The 24,399-nt window shown below is 38.0% G+C and overlaps 1 protein-coding gene across 1 annotated transcript; it reads left to right on the top strand.

Moving 5' to 3' along the window:
• The first annotated feature begins 1,637 nt into the window (after window positions 1–1,637).
• On the top strand, window positions 1,638–24,094 carry mvb12a (multivesicular body subunit 12A). The gene is made up of 10 exons (XM_057844782.1): window positions 1,638–1,735; window positions 8,389–8,478; window positions 12,639–12,719; window positions 12,798–12,897; window positions 17,844–17,973; window positions 18,070–18,210; window positions 20,789–20,895; window positions 20,983–21,041; window positions 21,122–21,184; window positions 21,279–24,094. The coding sequence occupies exons 2-10, from the start codon at window positions 8,389–8,391 to the stop codon at window positions 21,342–21,344; spliced, it is 837 nt and encodes a 278-aa protein (XP_057700765.1). The 5' UTR covers window positions 1,638–1,735; the 3' UTR covers window positions 21,345–24,094.
• Window positions 24,095–24,399: the final 305 nt, after the last annotated feature.

The following is a 24,399-nucleotide window of genomic DNA, read 5'->3' as shown; positions in this document are numbered from 1 at the left end:
ATTTTTTTTTTCAAACAGTGCCTTCTTTTCATTTTATAGAATTTCTCACAACTACAATATCCTCGGTCCTCTATGCTAGGGGTTTCAACCCAATTCTACAAAGTGCTGCTGTGGGTGCATGTAATTGACAAGGTAATTGTGGTGGTGTTCAGAAATGGATTAAATCAGTTAAAGTACCTAAAACATTAACAAATTTTCGATCACCTCCCATCAGTTGAATGACAGGTATGTGGGTGTTGTCACACATGACCACTGATGCACTTCTGCTTTTCAAACGATATTGACTTTCTTGCTAATCATTAGCACAAAAGCTCATACTGCTTCTCAACAAATGAGGGAGCAGGGAACAACATGACAGAAAGTTGTTCATTCAACTTACAATGTTTCACAAATGTATTAACAATTATCTGTATATCCCTTCATTGTCTATAATGCTTATCACGCTCAAGGGTTAGGATGAGTTGGCTGACTTTGGGTTAAAGGCAGATTTCCACCCTGGACTGGTTGCCAGACAATCACATGTAGAGGCAGACAACCATTGAAAATTACATTGCGTAGAAATGACAGAAGGAGGAAAAATAAGTAAGTGAACCCTCTGCCTAAGGAGACTTAAACAGCAATTAAAACCAATTTTTGCCCGACAACTTAAGTCAGGCGTGTGCCCAATCACTGATGAGTTCTTCAAAGCTGCCCTGCCCACTATAAAACACACACCTGGTAAGAAATGTCTTGATGAGAGGATTGTCTGATGTACATCATGGCTCGGTCAAAAGAGCCGTCTGAAGACCTGCAATCAATGATTGTTGATTTGTATAAAGCTGGGAGAGGATACAAAACCCTCTCTAAAAGTCTGGATGTGTCATCAATCGACAGTCAGAGAAGTTGTCTACAAATGGAGAGAGTTTGGCACTGTTGCTTCTCTTCCAAGGAGTGGTCGTCCACCAAGGATGAGGCCAAGAGTTCAACGCAGAATTACTCAGAGAGGTAAAAAAGAACCCTAGAGTGTCTGCTAAAGACTTACAGAAATCATTGACACAGTCCAATATCTCTGTGCACACATCAACTATATGTAAAACTATGGCCAAGAACGGTGTTTATAGGATGACTCCATGGAAGAAGCCACTGCTGTCTAAAAATAAGATTGTTGCTCGTTTAATGTTCACAAAAAGGCACTTGGACACTCCACAGAAGTTTTAGAAAAATATTTTGTGGACTGATGAAACCAAAGTTGAATTGTTTAAGAGTAACACATAACGTCGTGTGTGGAGGAAAAATGGAACAGACACACACAAACACACACACACAAACACAAAAAGGATTGCTTCAATCAAATAAAACTTGAAAAAGTGAAACGTTGACTATCTTCGTTCAATAATTGACTACCTACGAATATCTTATTTTTACCCATCTTTCAATATATAAAGCTCTATTTCGATACTGTATATCTTGGTTGTTCCAAATGTAATATCTATGTGGTGAAAATGTGTGTTTATACAGTATATCGTTGACCATGACATAACTCTGGAATGATTTGATATGCTGCCATCTAGCGTCAAACGTCAGCGACTACGTGGACATTTTTCGCCTGAGGTGTTCTGGGAGATGTAGTTCTACAGGAAAGTACACTTCCTGCTTTTATCAGGAAAACACCTAGAGACAGGAGACTGTTCGCTCCCGAGCTGTTTTCTCGCTGGACAATTAACCGCTACAGTTAAGAGGAAAAACTTCCATACCGGTAAGTCCGTGTTGGTGGGATGATTCTTTAAATCTGTAAAAAAAAAAAAAAAAAAAAACAGCGATTTAACTTACTTTGCGCAAACAAGTTTAGACGAATAATAGCAGCTGCTGTGAGTTGAGAGACCGGCTGGTCGTGTTTGTATTGTAAACGACACCTAACGCATTTTACAGTTTGCCTATTTGTTTGTTTGAGAAACCCTCGGCCTTTTTACGTACAAAACTGAATATTATGGAAAATAATTAAAAGTAAATGCGGATAATATGGCTGTGGGTATTAGTTGAAAAAACTGGGAATTAGTTGGGAAAAAACTAAATACAAGTTATTTAATTATATAAGAGTAGTACTGCATGTGTTTTTAACAAGATACACGTCAGTATATGCCTTTTTCATTATTATAATAAACACTGGCAATTCTCCTTGATTAGTTAATTTTATCTGGAAAATTAGCTCTAATAAAAAGGTTTTTGCTGTGGGTACTCTCCCTCTCAATTTAAATGAAATAATAACGTTTTGTGTTAACTGCCACAATGAAAATTGGTTAAAAAGGTTTAAATTAAAATACATTTTGTTCAAAACCCATATTCTACTCCATACACATTGTCAAGTCTTTAAACTAAATCTTAATCCACAAACAGTTCGGTGTCATTCACCACTGTAGGGTTTAAAATGTGTCTTCATTATGACTCAGTTCGTCTGGAATAGACTCAGCAATTCCTTGACTGGCTGCATGGAGTCATAACACATTAATTTAGATTTGACAAGGAGCACTGTGTCTTGAACAACATACGATGACGCTGGTGAATAACATGCTTTCTCAGCCTAAACCTTAACAGATCCTATTTTGTTGATTATATGACATATGGTCAACAACTATTTGGTTTCTCAATACATTTTCTTATTGCTTTGACTGCCACTGATGACAGAATTCAACATTTGAAAAAAAATGCTAATAAAAAGCCCTTCTTATATTTGGGTTTCCAAGAAAACGTAGTCATACAAAATAAAAAACTGAGTTAGCATACGATTAGGCATGTGCCGGTATGAGATTCTGACGGTATGATAGCCTTAAGCCAAAATTTCACGGTATCACGGTATTTCAATTACAGCCCTAAAATGTGTTACTTTGAGATATCTGGGTGAGGAAAAAAAACTTTCCATTGAACAGGATTTATATTTTTCAAAACATATTGGCAAATTGGAACAAAAGAAAATTGTTAAGTTAAAAATACATTAAAAATACTGTATATACTGTATATATATATTCTCAATAAAATTAAAATGAATGCAGTCCTTTAGATAAGCCTAAACCCACAGCCACAGCTCAACATTATTATCATCAGAACAAAAATAATTGAATTATTTTCCCTAAAAAGCACGTGCGTATGACTTGTATCATGTTTACACCTTGGGGAACATACTTTTTTGCCTTACCAGAATAAAGTGTAATTGCACATCCACTCAGTGGGTGGCAGTGCCGCTCTCTTTTTTTTTTTTTTTGCTGCGTGTACGCAGTATTTTTGAAACAAACAAGAGCACACAGCAAAGAGCACTGGAGATATGAACAGCTAGGACTAGGAAATATGACGAAGCGTACGCGCATTTAGCTTTTGGCTTTGACTTTTAGTACAGTGAGAGACGAGGAAAGATCAGTCTGTTTACTTTGTCTAAAAATGTTCGCAGCAGACAGCAGGATTTTTTTTTTTCAGCGAGTGCAAAATATTGCCAACAATCCTCCAGCTTTGTCAGTGTTAAATCAGTAAACCAGCGAGCACTGTCAGCATCATATAAGGTGGCATACCAAGTTGCTCAGTGCAAAATAACCCCACACCATAGCAAAGGAGCTAATACTGCCTGCAGCGAAAATCAAAACTGTCCCTCTGTCCAATGACATTGTCATTTTGTTCTATTAATTTTTGTTTTTTTGGACTAATTGTTCAACATATTGTCCTCATGAGTCAATGTTGCTAATCAATTTGAATTTATTATTATTCATTGATTTTATTAAATTACATTTTTCAGTATCAAACGGCCAAAAAACAAGAACACAATGTTATGCAGAGGTGTACTTACAGTAATAACAATTTTATATACAAATGATACTACAGTATATTTACAGAGGTGGCAGAGAGTTGGGGGGGCGCGGAACGTTTACGTTTTCATGTGGGGGGGCGTAACAAAAAAATAATTGAGAAGCACTGCATTGTACACACATTCTCAGCACAGTTAGATGCCAGGGAGAAAAAAAACACATGTTTTACCACCGCTAGACATGCTAAACACACTGGAGTTAACTCTCGTAGCTGGTGGAAAACATTCATGGCAGTCCTTACTAACCTTTAATTTTGTATGAATGCAAAATCATATTGGAGGTATTGCCTCCTAAGCAGCCAACCTCCGCAGACATGTTTTACATTTCGGGACGCCCCCCTCCTCTAAGCCGTGGCCGTCTGTAACTTTTCTGTAGCTGAAGTATTCCCATACCAGCAATTTCGTTTTCTTCGATGGGGGACAAAGTTAAGGAGTTTCACATCCTCCAGCTATCGTGTAGCACAGTTGACTCACTGACACGGAGCAACAACCGGTGGGGGATGGTTGAGACTTGTAGCTACAAGCAAAGGGTTTCTCCAATGATTTTTGGGACATAAAATGGGTTATACCTTAGGGACGGTATGACGGAAAATTTTTGCAGTTTTGAAACCGTGACGTTTTCATACACCAGTATACCTTGAAACCGGTTATCGGCACATGCCCACATATAGCCTATAGACAATTTCCTGAGCGAAACACGGGCGGCGCCATTTTTGAAATTTTCTGCGACGGACTTCCGGTTTAGACAGGACAACATGAAGTAGGGTTGAAGTAAGCAGTATGTAGAAAAAGTTAGAACTGTAAAATAAAACCAGAGGATTCAGCATGACGTAGATGAGGCTCCGGGACTTTCTGTAGTTGTGTGTTTGGTCTTATCACTTCGCTGATCAATCTGTGCAGCCTGTATTAACATGAGGTGTAGATTGATACGCCAGCCACTTGAGTGACCAAAATGAGGCAAAATTACAAATAATATTCCAGTTGCCGAATGCAGAAGGGCTGACTCGGATTTTGTTGTTACGAGGAAATACTACAAGGTATTTTTCATCTGGTTAGATTATAGTTATGGTATTATGAGCTCATCACATACAGTGCCTTGCAAAAGTATTCGGCCCCCTTGAATCTTGCAACCTTTCGCCACATTTCAGGCTTCAAACATAAAGATATGAAATTTAATTTTTTTGTCAAGAATCAACAACAAGTGGGACACAATCGTGAAGTGGAACAACATTTATTGGATAATTTAAACTTTTTTAACAAATAAAAAAACTGAAAAGTGGGGCGTGCAATATTATTCGGCCCCTTTACTTTCAGTGCAGCAAACTCACTCCAGAAGTTTAGTGAGGATCTCTGAATGATCCAATGTTGTCCTAAATGACCGATGATGATAAATAGAATCCACCTGTGTGTAATCAAGTCTCCGTATAAATGCACCTGCTCTGTGATAGTCTCAGGGTTCTGTTTAAAGTGCAGAGAGCATTATGAAAACCAAGGAACACACCAGGCAGGTCCGAGATACTGTTGTGGAGAAGTTTAAAGCCGGATTTGGATACAAAAAGATTTCCCAAGCTTTAAACATCTCAAGGAGCACTGTGCAAGCCATCATATTGAAATGGAAGGAGCATCAGACCACTGCAAATCTACCAAGACCCGGCCGTCCTTCCAAACTTTCTTCTCAGACAAGGAGAAAACTGATCAGAGATGCAGCCAAGAGGCCCATGATCACTCTGGATGAACTGCAGAGATCTACAGCTGAGGTGGGAGAGTCTGTCCATAGGATAACAATCAGTCGTACACTGCACAAATCAGCCTTTATGGAAGAGTGGCAAGAAGAAAGCCATTTCTCAAAGATATCCATAAAAAGTCTCGTTTAAAGTTTGCCACAAGCCACCTGGGAGACACACCAAACATGTGGAAGAAGGTGCTCTGGTCAGATGAAACCAAAATTGAACTTTCTGGCCACAATGCAAAACGATATGTTTGGCGTAAAAGCAACACAGCTCATCACCATGAACACACCATCCCCACTGTCAAACATGGTGGTGGCAGCATCATGGTTTGGGCCTGCTTTTCTTCAGCAGGGACAGGGAAGATGGTTAAAATTGACGGGAAGATGGATGCAGCCAAATACAGGAACATTCCGGAAGAAAACCTGTTGGTATCTGCACAACACCTGAGACTGGGACGGAGATTTATCTTCCAACAGGACAATGATCCAAAACATAAAGCCAAATCTACAATGCAATGGTTCAAAAATAAACGTATCCAGGTGTTAGAATGGCCAAGTCAAAGTCCAGACCTGAATTCAATCGAGAATCTGTGGAAAGAGCTGAAGACTGCTGTTCAAAACCATCCAACCTCACTGAGCTTGAGCTGTTTTGCAAGGAAGATTGGGCAAGAATGTCAGTCTCTCGATATGCAAAACTGATAGAAACATACCCCATGCGACTTGCATCTGTAATTGGAGCAAAAGGTGGCGCTACAAAGTATGAACGCAAGGGGGCCGAATAATATTGCACGCCCCACTTTTCAGTTTTTTATTTGTTAAAAAAGTTGAAATTATCCAATAAATTTTGTTCCACTTCACGATTGTGTCCCACTTGTTGTTGATTCTTGACAAAAAATTTAAATGTTATATCTTTATATTTGAAGCCTGAAATGTGGCGAAAGGTTGCAAGATTCAAGGGGGGCGAATACTTTTGCAAGGCACTGTATGTACATAAAACACAATTTGTATGTCATTTTTTTATTGCAGATATTGATCGCAATAAAACCTTTGGACAACATGATTCCATTTTTTTTTTTTTTTTTAAACGATTGGGGTAATAGCAAAACAGGTGAATAAATCACAATTTATAAAATCATTAGAAAAATATTAAGGTGGAGCATAAATTAAGCCTTCCATCATCAAAGTAGAATGTACGTAGTCTTCCGTTGCATAACAGCGTTTTCCACCTGTAAACGAATGAACAAAAAACTTGTTACAAGAGATGTGCCGATCGATCGGGTCCGATCACATCATTTTCAAAGTATCGGAATCGGCAAAAAAGTTTTTTAATATATATATATATATATATTTTTTTTTTTTTTTTTTAATTAAATCGTTTTCCAATTGTATTTTACGTTACGATTATAATATGTTACACTCATCCAGAGTCTTTAGTTTAGGCTTAAGGTAGGGTTATCAAATTTATCTCGATAATGGCGGTAATGAATTTTTTTGAAAATGTATCACGTTTAAATATTTAAAGCAATTAATGCGTTGCACGATCCACTCACGCATTGTCGCGCTCAATCTGTAATGGCGCCGTTTTACCTATATAGAGCGATAAAAGGCAGCGTAAAATGAGTAGAGTGAATTTTGGCAGCCTTTGGAGCCTTTTATTAATAGCCTAAAGCCTTACAATCCCTCTCCCAACTATTATAAATATCATGGGAAGCAATGTGGGGAAGCAAGGTAGCAATTGATCAGTGTTTTAACACTTTATGTTATTTCCCAATGCAGAGAAGATATATCAATTGGTAGCACTATGCACAGTCATGGTTCCACTTCCCATCATGCATTTGGATTGAATGGCTGCACTATCATTTACTGAAAGCTCAACAAATACACTAGATGGCAATATTTAGTCACAATATACAAAGTCACAAATCTTTCTATCCGTGGATCCCTCTCACAGAAAGAATGCGAATAATGCAAATGCCATCTTGAGGATTTATTGTCATAATAAACAAATACAGTACTTATGTACTGTATGTTGAATGTATATATTCGTCCGAGTTTTATTCATTTGTTTCTTAATGCATTGCCAAAATGTATATGATCGGGAAAAATTATCAGGAATGATTGGAATTGAATCGGGAGCAAAAAAGCAATCGGATGGGGAAATATCGGGATCGGCAGATACTCAAACTAAAATGATCGGGATCGGATCAGGAGCAAAAAAAACATGATCGGAACAACCCTACTTGTAACACTTGCATTTATGCGTTCACATAATTGTGCCTACACGTGATTAGGAACAGGCTAGCAGCAGTTAGCATGTGATGCAGCCACAGCACTACAGTAGTTGAAGTAAATAATATTAAACATCATCATAATTACAATCATCATAATAACAATATCAAAGACAAAAAGTCGTTTCATGCGCAAGATTTTAGTGTATTTTTGGAGGACTGAACACATGGAAATGCAGGGATAGGAAGAACACACATACTTTCCATAACACAGCGGCAACATGGCTACATAAAGACCCAGTCTTTGTGTTGGCACGGGCTTGGTTCAGCATCTGCCTTCATGAACATGTTGTCCTCCCATGTCGTGATGATGGCAGATGGATGTGGTTTTTTTAAATTGTCAGAGGTTGTGATTGAAATAAAACCCAGTACGTACTTTACCATATAAAAATTCTTAAATGTTAAATTAATGTAAAACCAGGACACTCTTTTAAATTATATTCTAAATAAAGGTTACATAAAATGTGTTTTACAAAAATTGTTAAATGTGGCGTCTGTTTTTACACATCTTTTTTTTTTTTTTTTTTTTTAACTCTCCCTCTTAGATGGCCACCATGGATCACGGACCTGTCCTGCCACTGACAGCAATAGCATGGACATCCAACCTTTCCACCTGCCCTAAAGACTTTACCCTGGTAAAGAGAAAGATGGAGATGAAATATTTTCCTGAATGTGGTTGTTTTCATCAGTGTTGGATGAAATACTCACTGTTTTTACTTAATTAAAAGTACAGAAACGGGGGCAAAAAAAAAAAGTAAAATTCCAAGTGTCTTAAAGGGATCCTCTATTTTTAAGACAATTAATTCTTAAAAGATAAATGTTAGTATGAGTTATAATAATTTGATATTAAAACCCCTCTTAATGTATTTGTTTTAATAAAGTTTGTAAAATTATTTTAAGTGATAGGTTGCCATTCTTGTTACGTCGCAGTACGTCACCGGTCCCTTTGCAGAAATTCCAGCATGTCACTCGTTAGCTTTCCCAACATGTCGTCAGTTCTACCCTTCCTAATTGAACCAGATCTGAAAAGTGAAGAGCAGGACAGCAATGTCGGTCGTTCACAAGACGAGCTTCAGGGCAAAATGCGTGCAGCAAATACCTGATAAAACAAAAGTTGGGCAAAACTGGTGATGCAAGAAAGTGCTGTTGGAAACTCCGGTTTTATTAGCAGATATTCAAGGTAAGCATATTGCGTTTTCAAACTTATCCCAATATAATTATGTAGATTGTTAGCATCCATAGCTGTCGTGTGCTTTACATACAGTACAGGCCAAGAGCACACCTTGTGTAATCCATCTCTTGTACATTGTAATGTATGGTAGGAAGGATATGTGTATAAAAGTACCACAAAGGGGAGAAGCTTCCACTTATGCACATTTATTCACAAAAAATAATATTTCCACCTTGACCACTCTTCACTCGGGAGCTCAGCAGTACGCAAACACGCGTTCCCTGACGAACTCAACATTGTTGTAAGGTCCACGTCAGAGTCACTTTCGTCACTGTAGCGTGCCATAGTGGTTTAATTATTTAGTATGATTTGGGGAAAACTCCCACGAAAAATAGTCAACAATACAGATAAAATCCGCGTTTTTTACTCACTCGAAGATCCAGGAATTAGACCGATCCCATGACAATGTCGCAGCCGCGATTAGGCCGTCGATTCCACGAAATAGACTGATCCGAAAAGCCGCTGTGGGACCGACGAATCAAAAAAATGGACACATCCGAAACCAATATTGCAGACGCGGTGGGACTGTCGGATCCAGAAAATAGACGGATCCCTTACTTGACTGAGGATCCAGAAAAAATGTTCGGGCGCCAGTTGTAACACGTGGTGGGTAGGATACGTGCATACAGGGACCAAAAAGGGGGAGAAGCTTCCTCTTATGCACTTTTATTCACTAAAAATAATAATTCCACCTTGACCACTCACTTCACTCCCCTTGTTTCCATTTGACTGGAAATTGCATCCAAAAGCAGCACATCGTGGCATTTTACTTCGCGAGTTTAGGCAGCAATTAGCAATTGTTGAACACGCTACACATTTGGAAAGATCCCAATTGCGTCATCACTGCGAGCCCGCAAACCATGGCGCCAACTAACGGTCAAAATATGTACTAAATATTATAAAATTGCCATGGATTTAACAGTTTATGTGTTTCTAACAACATATTTTAGTACAAGAGAACAATTGTGGTTTATTAGAGCCTACATGTATTTAAGTTAGAGGATCACTTTAAGTACAGTAATGAAGTACGTTTACTTCATACACCACTGGTTTTCATTCATCCATAAACCTTTATAAGCAAATACTGAATTAGATTGTCAGGTCTTTTATCATTCATTATATCAACACGAATGCTGTACATGCTAAGAATTGCCATTTTACCATTATCAAAAGTCATACTCTTGAAATAGTCTCATAGAAAGTCTACAACCTTCTCATGGCAAAAACAAAAAAAGGCATAAAGTTTTTCTTAGAATTGCACCTAAATATTAAACACTCATATGCAACTCATACTGGTTCTATGTACTTTGTATGTGTTTAACTTATCAACCACTGTGGGATAATAAATACCTTCCATATTTACATGCTTAAACTGTGGTTTGGTTTTGGGGAGGAAAATGCAATTTCATTTTAAGCCAGCAAATTAAAAACATATGTGCCCTGCACTTGGCTGCTGACCAGTCTGGGCTATACGCCACTTTTTGCCCAAAATCAGTTGCTCCAGCTCACCCGCAACCCTAATTCGGACCAACAGTATAGAAAATGGGTGGAAATTGAACAGGGCTACAATTTTTGGAATATTTGCATGAGCATAGTGAGCATGTTGAGTGCTTGACTTTGAGTGAACTTACAAGCGATGCTTTAAATTAGGGCTGTCAAACGATTAAATTTTTAGTTGAGCTAATTATAGCTTAAAAATTAATTGTAATTAATCGCAATTCAAACCATCTATAAAATATGCCATATTTTTCTGTAAAATTTTGTTGGAATGGAAAGATGAGACACAAGACGGATATATACATTCAACATACGGTACATAAGTACTGTATTTGTTCATTATAACCAGGGGTGCACATAATTTTTTTGCCCAGGTTCTCAGAGGAGGACCTGGAGATGTGACTTGGTCCTCATTGAGCTTGAGAGCCGACCCGCCTAATGCGATAAATTTATGACAAGCTTTACTTAGAGCCAATTAACTTTAATTAATTATATTAACAATTAATGCCTAATTAACATCAACTGGCACAACAAAATTGCCATTACTTTGAAGTGAAATGTAAAGAAATAAACATAAACGCACCACTTCAAAATAAAGGGCATTATGTGGCTCCCACATTAACTCCAAGCCTTTTTAAAAGTGGGATGTCCTCCTCATAAAACCTCATTGAACGTGCATGTTTAGCTTTGTAAAATGCGAGCAAAAACACGTTTGTCAGTGCATGGCGCTGTTTTCATTACCTTTATTCCGCCACTTGTCCATAGGGCGAGTACGGTGCTGTCTGACATTGATAGTTTGCTTAATTGCCACATGCTCTCTGTTTTTTCGTGCTTTTCAAAGTTTGGATGGCTGAAATTCTTTGACCCTACATAAAATGCGCTGCTCTTATCGGCGACATTGGGATTCTCACGGCACATTTTGTACCGCATTTCCGTGCGAGCATCATTTACTTCTAGCCACGGTACCTCCTTCAGCCACTTTTCAGCAAAAGTCCTTTTTTCGGTAGCCCCGGTGACGTCTCTGTCGTCTGTCTGTCTTTTGACGGGGGTGGGGGAACACAGAAGTAATTACTCAGTGTGGCCGTCCTTATCGACATTTTGAGAAGTTATTTTCTCATGTCCGCCGCAAATACAGTGGTCAGCCATCGGTACGCAAAAGCGTATGGAACCCGTTGAGGGCCAGCGCATTTGTCTACGTCCAGTACGCATGCGCGCATGCAGACCACTTATGTGCACCCCCGATTATAACAATAAATCAACAAGATGGCATTAACATGATCAACATTCTCTTAAAGTGATCCATGGATAGAAAGCCTTGTAGTTCTTAAAAGAAAAATGTTAGTACAAGTTATAGAAATTTTATATTAAAACCCCTCTTAATGTTTTCATTTTATTAAAATTTGTAAAATTTTCACTCAAAAAATAAACTTGTAGCTCGCCATTGTTGATGTCAATAATTTCACCATGCTCACTCATGGTACTAACCCATAAAATCAGTTGGACCCAAGTGCCAGCAGAGGGCGCCAAACACCAAAAAACAAGTAACAAGCGGACATTATACTGTACTGTCATTTTAATCTGAGCGGGGCATGTGCATTAATTGCGTCAAATATTTTAACGTGATTAATTTAAAAAATTAATTACCGCCCGTTAACGCGATAATTTTGACAGCCCTACAAAATAAAACCATTAAAAAATAAAAAACACTTTTGAAAATATTAGCATCCCTCAAAGAACATGGTGTGTTGATGCCACAGTTAGATATTGTACAGGCATCAATTCATGTTGCAAAAAACACTTTTCACCATGACACCTGACCTTGGCATACAGCAGTCTGATCATTTATCTTATGTCAGCGCCTCCGTCTTATTTACTCAGAAGGACTTTGGTACATAATAAGGCCACACAGTGGTGACCCCTCACGACTTTCTGTTTTGATCATGTTCTTCATGTGCCTCTCAGAGTTCTTTCCTCATGTTCACTGACTAGTCTTAATTTGACTGAGTTGTCAATGAGAACGATTGTCGATTAATTACCGGTATTTACATTTCCTGTTTCAATCTGCAGATCAACATTACTGAAGATGGAGCAAATGCAAACTTCACGCGCTTTTCAATGAGACCCAGTTATTACCTTTGTTACAGCAAGGTAGCTGAGAGACGCATCCACCTTTTCAGTAATTCTGTTTGCGCTTTGCATTACCACATTAATCATGTCTTTCTGTAGGCCACCTCGGGTGGTATGGTCGTGTCAGATATTCGACTCATTGCTGAGAAGGACTCTATTCCTCATGGCTACTGCTTCATCGCGGAGCACTTGGAACCAAGTGAGCAACTACACAAACACACTTATACTTGTTGTCCCTGGGTTACGAATGAGTTCCGTTCCTACGCTGGCAACGTAACCTCAATTTCCGTGCAAGTCGGAATTAACCCTTTATGTACGTACCCTTAATTACCCCCTCTCAAAATAATTACCGAAAAACATGCATTATATCAAGTAGGTAGACAGACAGACAGATTGATAGACTGAGCCAACAAAACAAGGTCTAGGGACTGAGATGGCCATGGGAGGAGCTTGATTTTGTGTCTGGTGAACCATTTCTGTGGAGATTTGGCCATATGTTTAGGGTCATTGTCTTGCGGAAAGACCCAGTGACGACCCATCTTCAGCTTTCGGGCAGAGGGCAACAGATTATGATTTTAAATGTCCTGGTATTTCAAAGCATTCATGATGCCATGCACCCTAACAAGGTTCCCAGGGCCTTTGGAAGCGAAACAGCATCAGTGACCCACCCCCATACTTCACAGTGGGTATGAGGTGCTTTTCAGCATGCGCATCTTTCGTGGCACGCCAGACCCACTTAGAGTGTTTGTTGCCAAAAAGCTCTATACAATTATTTGCATTAACAGATGAATGCTCCAGATTCTTCCACTTGAAGTAAATATTGCCATTTGATCTTATTAAGCCCATACATCTAAAAAAAAAAAAAAAAAAAAAATTCACCTAAATCAAGAAAAAAATGTTTTCAAATAATGTTTTGAACCATACCTATTTTTGACTTTTTTTTAGGATTAAGTATAATAATTCATTGCTTAAAATTAGGCTGTTCATCTTATTTTCAGCTAGCTATTTTCAAGAAATCTGAGTGAAATATACTTGAAGTGCTGGCAGATAATTTCACTTATTTCCAAAAGATTTACAAGGGAATTTAACTAATTTTAAAGAGGGGTATTTTTGCAGGGTAGTAATGTTATATGTTAGGAATGGCTTACTTTTAAACGCATTTTTGTGTAACTTAGGTATTTACTCTGTAAGTACCGTAATTTCCCGAATACAATGCGCACTTTTTTCCCCAAAATTTACTCGTAAAATCATGAGTGAGCGTTATTCTCGGGTACAGGGACGGAGATAGAAAAAATTCATCATGATTCATGTTCCATTGTAAGCATGGACCAGCACAATATTACCTAATCCGAACGACAGTGATATACAGTGCCTTGCAAAAGTATTCGGCCCCCTTGAATCTTGCAACCTTTCGCCACATTTCAGGCTTCAAACATAAAGATATGAAATTTAATTTTTTTGTCAAGAATCAACAACAAGTGGGACACAATCGTGAAGTGGAACAACATTTATTGGATAATTTAAACTTTTTTAACAAATAAAAAACTGAAAAGTGGGGCGTGCAATATTATTCGGCCCCTTTACTTTCAGTGCAGCAAACTCACTCCAGAAGTTCAGTGAGGATCTCTAAATGATCCAATGTTGTCCTAAATGACCGATGATGATAAATAGAATCCACCTGTGTGTAATCAAGTCTCCGTATAAATGCACCTGCTCTGTGATAGTCTCAGGGTTCTGTTTAAAGTGCAGAGAGCTTTATGAAAACCAAGGAACATACCAGGCAGGTCCGAGATACTGTTGTGGAGAAGTTTAAAGCCGGATTTGGATACAAAAAGATTTCCCAAGCTTTAAACATCTCAAGGAGCACTGTGCAAGCCATCATATTGAAATGGAAGGCGCATCAGACCACTGCAAATCTACCAAGACCCGGCCGTCCTTCCAAACTTTCTTCTCAAACAAGGAGAAAACTGATCAGAGATGCAGCCAAGAGGCCCATGATCACTCTGGATGAACTGCAGAGATCTACAGCTGAGGTGGGAGAGTCTGTCCATAGGACAACAATCAGTCGTACACTGCACAAATCTGGCCTTTATGGAAGAGTGGCAAGAAGAAAGCCATTTCTCAAAGATATCCATAAAAAGTCTTGTTTAAAGTTTGCCACAAGTCACCCGGAGACACACCAAACATGTGGAAGAAGGTGCTCTGGTCAGATGAAACCGAAATTGAACTTTTTGGCCACAATGCAAAACGATATGTTTGGCGTAAAAGTAACACAGCTCATCACCCTGAACACACCATCCCCACTGTCAAACATGGTGGTGGCAGCATCATGGTTTGGGCCTGCTTTTCTTCAGCAGGGACAGGGAAGATGGTTAAAATTGACGGGAAGATGGATGCAGCCAAATACAGCAACATTCTGGAAGAAAACCTGTTGGAATCTGCACAAGACCTGAGACTGGGACGGAGATTTATCTTCCAACAGGACAATGATCCATAACATAAAGCCAAATCTACAATGGAATGGTTCAAAAATAAACGTATCCAGGTGTTAGAATGGCCAAGTCAAAGTCCAGACCTGAATCCAATCGAGAATCTGTGGAAAGAGCTGAAGACTGCTGTTCACAAACACTCTCCATCCAACCTCACTGAGCTCGAGCTGTTTTGCAAGGAAGAATGGGCAAGAATGTCAGTCTCTCGATGTGCAAAACTGATAGAAACATACCCCAAGCGACTTGCAGCTGTAATTGGAGCAAAAGGTGGCGCTACAAAGTATTCACGCAAGGGGGCCGAATAATATTGCACGCCCCACTTTTCAGTTTTTTATTTGTTAAAAAAGTTTAAATTATCCAATAAATGTTGTTCCACTTCACGATTGTGTCCCACTTGTTGTTGATTCTTGACAAAAAATTAAAATTTTATATCTTTATGTTTGAAGCCTGAAATGTGGCGAAAGGTTGCAATGTTCAAGGGGGCCGAATACTTTTGCAAGGCACTGTAATAATCAAGTTTCATGTGGTAAATAATTGTTTTCATGATATTTTTCACATCTAATAAAATTCAAATGTTTTTTGTACTATTCGTTTATTATTTGCCGGTACATTTTTCTAACCTTTGCGTTGCAACATGCCGGCACACGTCGATGTTGTCTTGAAGAGAACGTATGCGGCGATTCGTTTCGTATAAATGTTGACTGTGTGGTGAGCTTGGACAGGAGCCAAGCCGCGTTGTTTTATTTACATTGACACTCACAAAGTAACAACGTACGTCTTGCACGCAAATCGCGGGACATTTGTTTACTTCTGGCTGTTCCCCGGGAACTACACAACTTGCCAACATTAGTTCCGCCGGTGAATTCTGTTAAAACTCGCTACAACTCCTTACTTTGTGAAAATATTATCGTATACTGTGAGCAATTTTACCACAGAAAATTAATATTATCTTGTTTTTAAAAAAAATATTTGACAAAAGGATTAAAAAATGCTGCAACCGCGTACTTTATAAAAGTTCGAGACACGAGACTCATATTTATTGGTGCTAAAATTAGGGTGCGCTTTATACACGGGTACAAGAATTTTCCCTAGATTTTACAGGTAAAGTTGGGGTGCGCGTTATATTCGGGAAATTACGGTAATTGTTGCCAAAGTATACCATTACACCATGTCAGACAATCTGTCTTTATTTAGATGTTGGAATTTACTACTTGTTCACATTTGATGTTGAAAAAAGGAGCAATAAATTATATTGTTGCACAGTTATATTTTCTCTTGTATATACTTTAAAATTTTACATAAATCTTTTAATAGAATTATCGGCTTGCCGTTATCAGTTATCGGTTGGAAAGAGGAGGAAATTATCGGTATCGGTTGAAAAATGCATTATCGTGCATCACTACTTAAAATCCTTTGTTGTTCCCGAAAAATTAACTGCCCCAAAAATCAAATGCGCAATATGTATGAATTCTGGTTGTGCGTAATGACTTTGAACCTATTTTGTTGGCGTACCGTATACAGTTGGTGCAGATTTGTCGGCTGCACATCCATGATGCGAATCTCCCATTCCACCACATCCCAAAGATGCTCTATTGGATTGAGATCTGGTGACTGTGGAGGCCATTTGAGTACAGTGAACTCATTGTCATGTTCAAGAAACCAGTTTGAGATGATTCCAGCATTATGACATGGCGCATTATCCTGCTGAAAGTAGCCATCAGAAGTTGGGTACATTGTTGTCATAAAGGGATGGACATGGTCAGCAACAATACTCAGGTAGGCTGTGGCGTTCCAACGATGCTCAATTGGTACCAAGGGGCACAAAGAGTGCCAAGACAATATTCCCCACACCATTACTACACCACCACCAGCCTGAACCGTTGATACAAGGCAGGATGGATCCATGGTTTCATGTTGTTGACGCCAAATTCTGACCCTACCATCCGAATGTTGGAACAGAAATCGAGACTCATTAGACCAGGCAACGTTTTTCCAATCTTCTATTGTCCAATTTCGATAAGCTTGTGCAAATTGTAGCCTTAGTTTCCTGTTCTTAGCTGAAAGGAGTGGCACCCGGCGTGGTCTTCTGCTGCTGTAGCCCATCTGCCTCAAAGTTTGACGTACTGTGCATTCAGAGATGCTCTTCTGCCTACCTTGGTTGTAACGGGTGGTTATTTGAGTCACTGTTGCCTTTCTATCAGCTCGAACCAGTCTGGCCATTCTCCTCTGACCTCTGGCATCAACAAGGCATTTCCGCCCACATAACTGCCACTCACTGGATATTTTTTTCTTTTTCGGACCATTCTCTGTAAACCCTAGAGATGGTTGTGCGTGAAAATCCCAGTAGATCAGCAGTTTCTGAAATACACCAGACCAGCCCTTCTAGCACCAACAGCCATGCCACATTCAAAGTCACTCAAATCACCTTTCTTCCCCATACTAATGCTCGGATTGAACTGCAGGAGATTGTCTTAAACCATGTCTACATGCCTAAATGCACTGAGTTGCCGCCATGTGATTGGCTGATTAGAAATTAAATGTTAACGAGCAGTTGGACAGGTGTACCTAATAAAGTGGCCGGTGAGTGTATATATTACTGCTCCAGTTACCGTAAGTGCTAAAGACACACATTCATCTTGAACGTGTTTATTTCCAGAGACCACCGTTTCAAAGAAGAAACGTGTATGTGTGCGTGTGGTTCCAGTTGGTAGTGTGGACACTGCTATTTTGGACATCAAACTGACAGCCAGAAGCAAAATGATGTTACAGCATTACACATATGTGGGGTAGGTGCCATCTATCTGTTAATGAATTATATATTATTATTTCACTCAGCTCCTGATCACAATAGACTTTTTATATACTGTATGTGTTATTCACAGAGAAATCAACAACTATGTATTGTGGTGTCGGAAGGGTCATTTTACCAGCACTACACCCCAAACTAAACCACGTAATGTCAGTCTGACTTCACGCAGATACTCACTGGAGCTCCCATCTGTTCCCCAGCCTTTAAAACCCAGGTACAATTTGTATATCATTGAGTGCTAGGGCAAAAACATGCTTCTGCGATAGAGCAAGAAAAAAGTCATTTTTCAAGTGTTGATTTGACATAATGGTGTGCTTCATTTTCAGTCACTTCCTATTGATTGCTGGAGCATTTCTCAGTCACTTGCTGTTTTTTTTTTTTTTTTTTTTTTTTTTTTTTTTTTAAATGGTCAAAAGTAATGACCATCAATGGGGATTTTTTGTGTGACAGAGTTTAAAATCTTTAAGAATTAATGTGAAAAAAATAACCGTGGGTGACTAGGTCTTTAGTGGGTGTTGAATATGTCATTGGAAATGAATGGGGATGTTTTTGGCGAATTTTGGTGAAACTGTACGGTTTTTGGCCAGAACAGTTTCTATTCCTACACGCTTGCTTTGCCTTGATTTTGTAATTAATGTGGCCTTACATTGTAAATTTTTCAGTTTTTCACCAAAAAAAAAACGTGTTTTTTGGAGGGTGATCCAAAGGTTTCCTGCGAGTTTTTGGAACATTGTGTAGTTGCAAGAAAGTGAATCGGTCAAAACGTGATGGCTTGGCATCATGCTGAAAAAGTGGGTAGAGTGTAGAATATTATATGCCTAATGCTATGATTTTTATTCAAAGCAATCCCAAAAACTTGCAGTTTGTAGCTGATTGGGCCTAAAAAACATGGATTATAAAATTCTAAAGAACATTTACTATAAGTCTATATTTTTCTAAATTTCAGTGCGTCTGAGATTGAGCAGCTATTTATTTTTGTCAACTTATGACAAATGATGATGAACTTATAACTAATGGTCTTGTTTTTTGTTGTTGTTGTTGTTTTTTTTATATGTAAATTAGTGCTGTCAAATTTACCGCGTAAACGGGCGGTAATTAATTTTTTAAATTAATCACGTTAAAATATTTGACGCAATTAACGCATGCACGGAATGACCTGTTCATGCGTTGCCTCAAACATTTTACAATGAGGCCGTCTTAGCACATTGAGAGCGAAAAGGCAGAGAAATGCCAGTGGACATATGCATGGCGAATGGCATAGGCTTTGGCAACTATTCCACACAACAAACATAACTATTGTGGCGAAAGACGTGGGGAAGAATGACAGGAGACGATCTTTTTCGTAACACGCTTAATTGAACACAATGCAGAACATACTGTATACCATTTGCAGCCACCACTGACAGTCATGGTTGCCCAACTTCCTGGGACGGAACAGTTAAGTCACTACAGTATCACTTAGTGAAAGCACAACGAAAATAATATTCCTATCTCTCAAAAAAATAATGTTCACAAAAAAAAAAAAGTACTCAATGCAAAGAGAACTGGCATTCCCAATCAAAATAACTATGCAAAATACTAGGGGTGTCAAACGATTAAAATTTTTAATCGAGTTAATTACAGCTTAAAAATTAATTAATTGTAATTAATCGCAATTCAAACCATCTATGAAATATGCCATATTTTTCTGTAAATTATTGTTAGAATGGAAAGATAAGACACAAGATGGAAATATACATTCTACATACGGTACATAAGCACTGTATTGGTTATAGCAATAAATCAACAAGATGGCATTAACATTATTAATATTCTGTTAAAGCGATCAATCAATAGAAAGAATTGTAGTTCTTAAAAGATAAATGTTAGTACAAGTTATAGAAATTTTATATTAAAACCCCTCTTAAAGTTTTCGTTTTAATAAACTTTGTAAAAATTTCAATCAAAAAATAAACTAGTAGCCCGCCATTGTTGATGCCAATAATTAATTACACAATGCTCGTGGGTGCTGAAGCCTATAAAATCAGTCATACCCAAGCGCCAGCAGAGGGCGACAAAACTCCGAAAAACACAACAAGTACACACTGTGCTGTCATTTTAATCTGAGCAGGGCATGTGCTTTAATTGCGTCAAATATTTTAACGTGATTAATTTAAAAAATTAATTACCGCGCGTTAACGCGATAATTTTGACAGCCCTACAAAATACACATAAAACTTACTCAGACTTTGCCTTGGCTAAATCTCTAATTAATTTAAAACTCGCCATTGACACCTGGTGGTGTATTTCAATCACCACCTTACGTAGTTAAAGACACTGTGGAAGAACGGCAGGGAGCCCATGTGACGTCCCGCTCGGCGACGTCAACAATGGCGAGCTATTAGTTTATTTTTTGATTGAAAGTTGATTGATTGAAAATTTTAAAAAATGTATTAAAAAGAAAACAATAAGAGGGGTTTTAATATAAAATTACTATAACTTGTTCTCAAATTTATCTTTTAAGAACTACAAGTCTTTCTATCCGTGGATCCCTTTAACAGAAAGAATGTGAATAATGTTAATGCCATCTTGTGGATTTATTGTTATAATAAACAAATACAGTACTTATGTACAGTACATTGAATGTTTATGTCCGTCCTGTGTCTTATCTTCCCATTCCAACAATAATTTACAGAAAAATATGGCATATTTTAGAGATGGTTTGAATTGCGATTAATTCATTTTTAAGCTGTGATGAACTCGATTAAAGATTTTAATTGTTTGACAGCCCTAGTCTAAATGCATTTTTGCAGCAATCCGCCACAAGGGTCACAGGTTAGACTCAGCCACAGGCGCCACTCCCTTCCTGGTCAGGAGACCCGGGAAAAAACAGCTGACGGCAGCATCCAGGGAATTCCAGGTAACCTTGTGATGCTATTAATGTTGAGTAGTAGTTTTTGTTTTTTTTTATATGATAAAATATGCTCTGTGTTTCATTTATCTGCAGCGCTAGATGGAGTGCCCTTCAGCCTTAACCCAGAGTTGGACATTCAACCAAAAGCTATAGTATGATCAACATTCTCAACAACAACATTTTACACTAAGGTCTTTCAGAAATGTAAACGTGTTATTCCTCTGTCTCTCAGACTCAGCTGAACTACCAGCTCAACACTATGACTATAAAATCCCTTCAGGACATAGAAAATGAGGTAAGACCACATGACGGCACAACTTTGTTTACTACTGAGTACATACTGTAACTCTTTCACATATACATTTTTTTTGTTTGTTTGTTTTTTTTAGTATAAATACACATTTGCAGTGGAGTATGCTGCCAAGAGGACCAGACCGCTTGTGCAGATATCCTAATTAGCTCAGTGATCTTTGTTCCTTTCCAAAGCAACAATATTTCACCTCCTCCTTTCGAATGTAATGCAACAAATGAAGGACATCTTTGTGCATCTTCAGAACATTAAGCTTCCAAAGCACATGTATTTAGAAGTCACACATTCCCATGTATTTAAAACATTGTTACAACATTCCAGTTAATTGTTACATTGTGGGAAATATATTAAGATGGGGAAAACAGGGTGAGCAGTATAATGAATACATATATGAATATTTAGCTGATGTGCCATTTTGGACATATAATTTGCATAAAATGATAGTCCATCAATATTTTGCTTTACATTGCAAGATTGATTGATTGATTGATTGATTGATGTGGCAGGCAGTGCTGTTTGCTACTTACAGTGGGGAAAATAAATATTTAGTCAACCAACAATTGTGCGACTTCTCCTACTTGAAAACATTACAGAGGCCTGTAATTGCCAACATGGGTAAACCTCAACCATGAGAAACAGAATTTTGAAAAAACAAAACAGAAAATCACATTGTTTGATTTTTAAAGAATTTATTTCCAAATTAGAGTGGAAAATAAGCATTTGGTCACCTACAAACAAGCAAGATTTCTGGCCTGTCAAAGAGGTCTAACTTCTTCTAACGAGGTCTAACGAGGCGCCACTCGTTACCTGTGTTAATGGCACCTGTTTTAACTCTTTATCGGTATGAAAGACCTGTCCGGACCAGTCAGTCACACTCCAAACTCCACTATGACCAAGACCAAAGAGCCGTCGAAAGACACCAGAGACAAAATTGTAGACCTGCACCAGGCTGGGAATACTGAATCTGCATTAAGTAAAACGCTTGGTGTAAAGAAATCAACTGTGGGAGCAATTATTAGAAAATGGAAGACATACAAGACCACTGATAATCTCCCTTGATCTGGGGGTCCATGCAAGATATCACCCAGTGGCGTCAAACTGATAACAAGAACGGTGAGCAAAAATCCCAGAACCACATGGGGGGACCTAGTGAATGACCTACAGAGAGCTGGGACCACAGTAACAAAGGCTACTATCACTAACACAATGCGCCACCAGGGACTCAAATCCTGCAATGCCAGACGTGTCCCCCTGCTAAAGCCAGTACACGTCCAGGCCTGTCTGCGGTTTGCTAGAGAACATTTGGATGATCCAGAAGAGGACTGGAAGAATGTGTTATGGTCAGATGAAACCAAATTAGAACTTATATATAGAACAAAGTATTGAGATGCCCTTTTCGTATTGACCAAATACTTATTTTCCACCATAATTTGGAAATAAATTCTTCAAAAATAAAACAATGTGATTTTCTGGGGGGTGGGGGGGGTTGAGAGTCCACATTGTCTCTCATGGTCGAGGTTTACCCATGTTGACAATTACAGGCCTCGCTAATATTTTCAAGTGGGAGAACTTGAACAATAAGTGGTTGACTAAATACTTATTTGCCCCACTGTATTTAGAAGTCACACATTCCCATTTATTTAAAACATTGTTACAACATTCCTGTTAATTGTTACATTGTGGGAAATATATTAATATTGGGAAAAACAGGGTGAGCAATGTACTGAATATATACAGTATATGAATATTTAGCTGATGTGCCATTTTGGACAAATAATTTTCATAAAATGATAGTCCATCAATATTTGGCTTTACATTGCAAAGTTGATTGATTGGTTCATTGATTCATTGATTGATTGATGTAGCAGGCAGTGCTGTTTGCTACTTAGCTGATTTATTTCTCAACGAAAAAAATGTCATGTTACAGCAAAAAAAAAAAAAAAAACAGGACACAACTTTGCTTTTTTAAGTAAATGCATGTCTCTGCATGGAAACATCTTGTTTTAGGACAAAAGCTGTTTTATTCCCAACTGGAAATATGAAGAAAACTCATTTTGGGCCAGTCAAAAGTTAGTGGAGCATATTATTACTTTTTTGTGGGTTGTTTTCTGTATTATAGTCGCACATGAGCCAGGTATTGATCTACCAGTTGATTGTATAATGTGTGTTATTTTTATGCCCCCTAAAAATGCGTAATGCTTGAAGAAAACAATAAATATTGAAGACTACTCATTGTTTTTTTCTTTATCCATATAGGAGGTAGCGGGATTAGTTGTCCCATGGGTTAGTTGTCACACTTGCGATAACTCGACCACCAGAGGGCAATGTTGCACAATATCAGTATTGAAATTATAATTGCGCACCAAAAAATCTACACTGTTTGAACTATAAAGTTACGTATCACTTTCAGGTAAGAAGCAATTAGGTTTGTTTGTTTGTTTTTTTTTTGTTTTTTTTTTACAATTAAAAAGTATGAGGAAGAAGCCAGTTGAAGCCACTTGATTGCTAGCAGTTAGCCTAGTTTACAGCGTAAAAATGAGTTGGTGTTAGTTGTCACAATTTAGATGAGATGGTTGTCACATCATCAGTTCAGATGATTCAAAATTTTTTGTTATTTTGAAGCAACATTGTAAACCTGTTCTGTTATTTGTAAATGTGTTTTAATGGTAGCATTGTAATGAAGTCTTGTTGATGTTCCATGTTTATTATGCTGCCATAGCAGATTCATGGCGCATTAAGTCCCTGAACTGTTTTTAATTTGTCCGCTTTAACCTGGAAACCCCCGTTTACAGGAGTCGCGCAACTGCTTTTGTTTCAACCTAGCCATAAAAAGGTAAATAATCGTATTCTTCGAAATATGTCATTTTTATCTTAGAATCATTCATTTATGTCTAATATTTAGGTTTTTTTTTTTTTTTTTTAACTTTTAAAAAATTATTTACGCAGATATTTTAAACAAATTACATCACAATTAAAAAATTTGCGTCTGTAAAAAGTCACGGATATCTACCTCATAACTATCGCTTAATTGTATTTTTTTTTTCATTACTTTCGCTTTTTCCCCAAATATTTTAGATGATAAATAATCGATCCAAACAAAGAAAAATTGAAAAAAACATTTAAAAGGATAGATACAGTGGGGCAAATAAGTATTTAGTCAACCACTAATTGTGCAAGTTCTCCCACCTGAAAATATTAGA

The sequence above is a fragment of the Corythoichthys intestinalis genome, chromosome 8 (genome assembly GCF_030265065.1).
Source record: "Corythoichthys intestinalis isolate RoL2023-P3 chromosome 8, ASM3026506v1, whole genome shotgun sequence".
Taxonomy (NCBI): domain Eukaryota; kingdom Metazoa; phylum Chordata; class Actinopteri; order Syngnathiformes; family Syngnathidae; genus Corythoichthys; species Corythoichthys intestinalis.
Note: the sequence above shows the minus strand (reverse complement) of the source record. Positions and strands in the feature narration are given on the sequence as shown.

Coding starts and splice junctions, on each gene's coding strand:
- mvb12a (XM_057844782.1), top strand. CDS start 8,389: ATGGCCACCATGGATCACGGACCTGTCCTGCCACTGACAGCAATAGCA. Junction 12,720..12,797: donor ATTACCTTTGTTACAGCAAG/GTAGCTGAGAGA, acceptor GTCTTTCTGTAG/GCCACCTCGGGTGGTATGGT. Junction 18,211..20,788: donor CCCCAGCCTTTAAAACCCAG/GTACAATTTGTA, acceptor GCATTTTTGCAG/CAATCCGCCACAAGGGTCAC.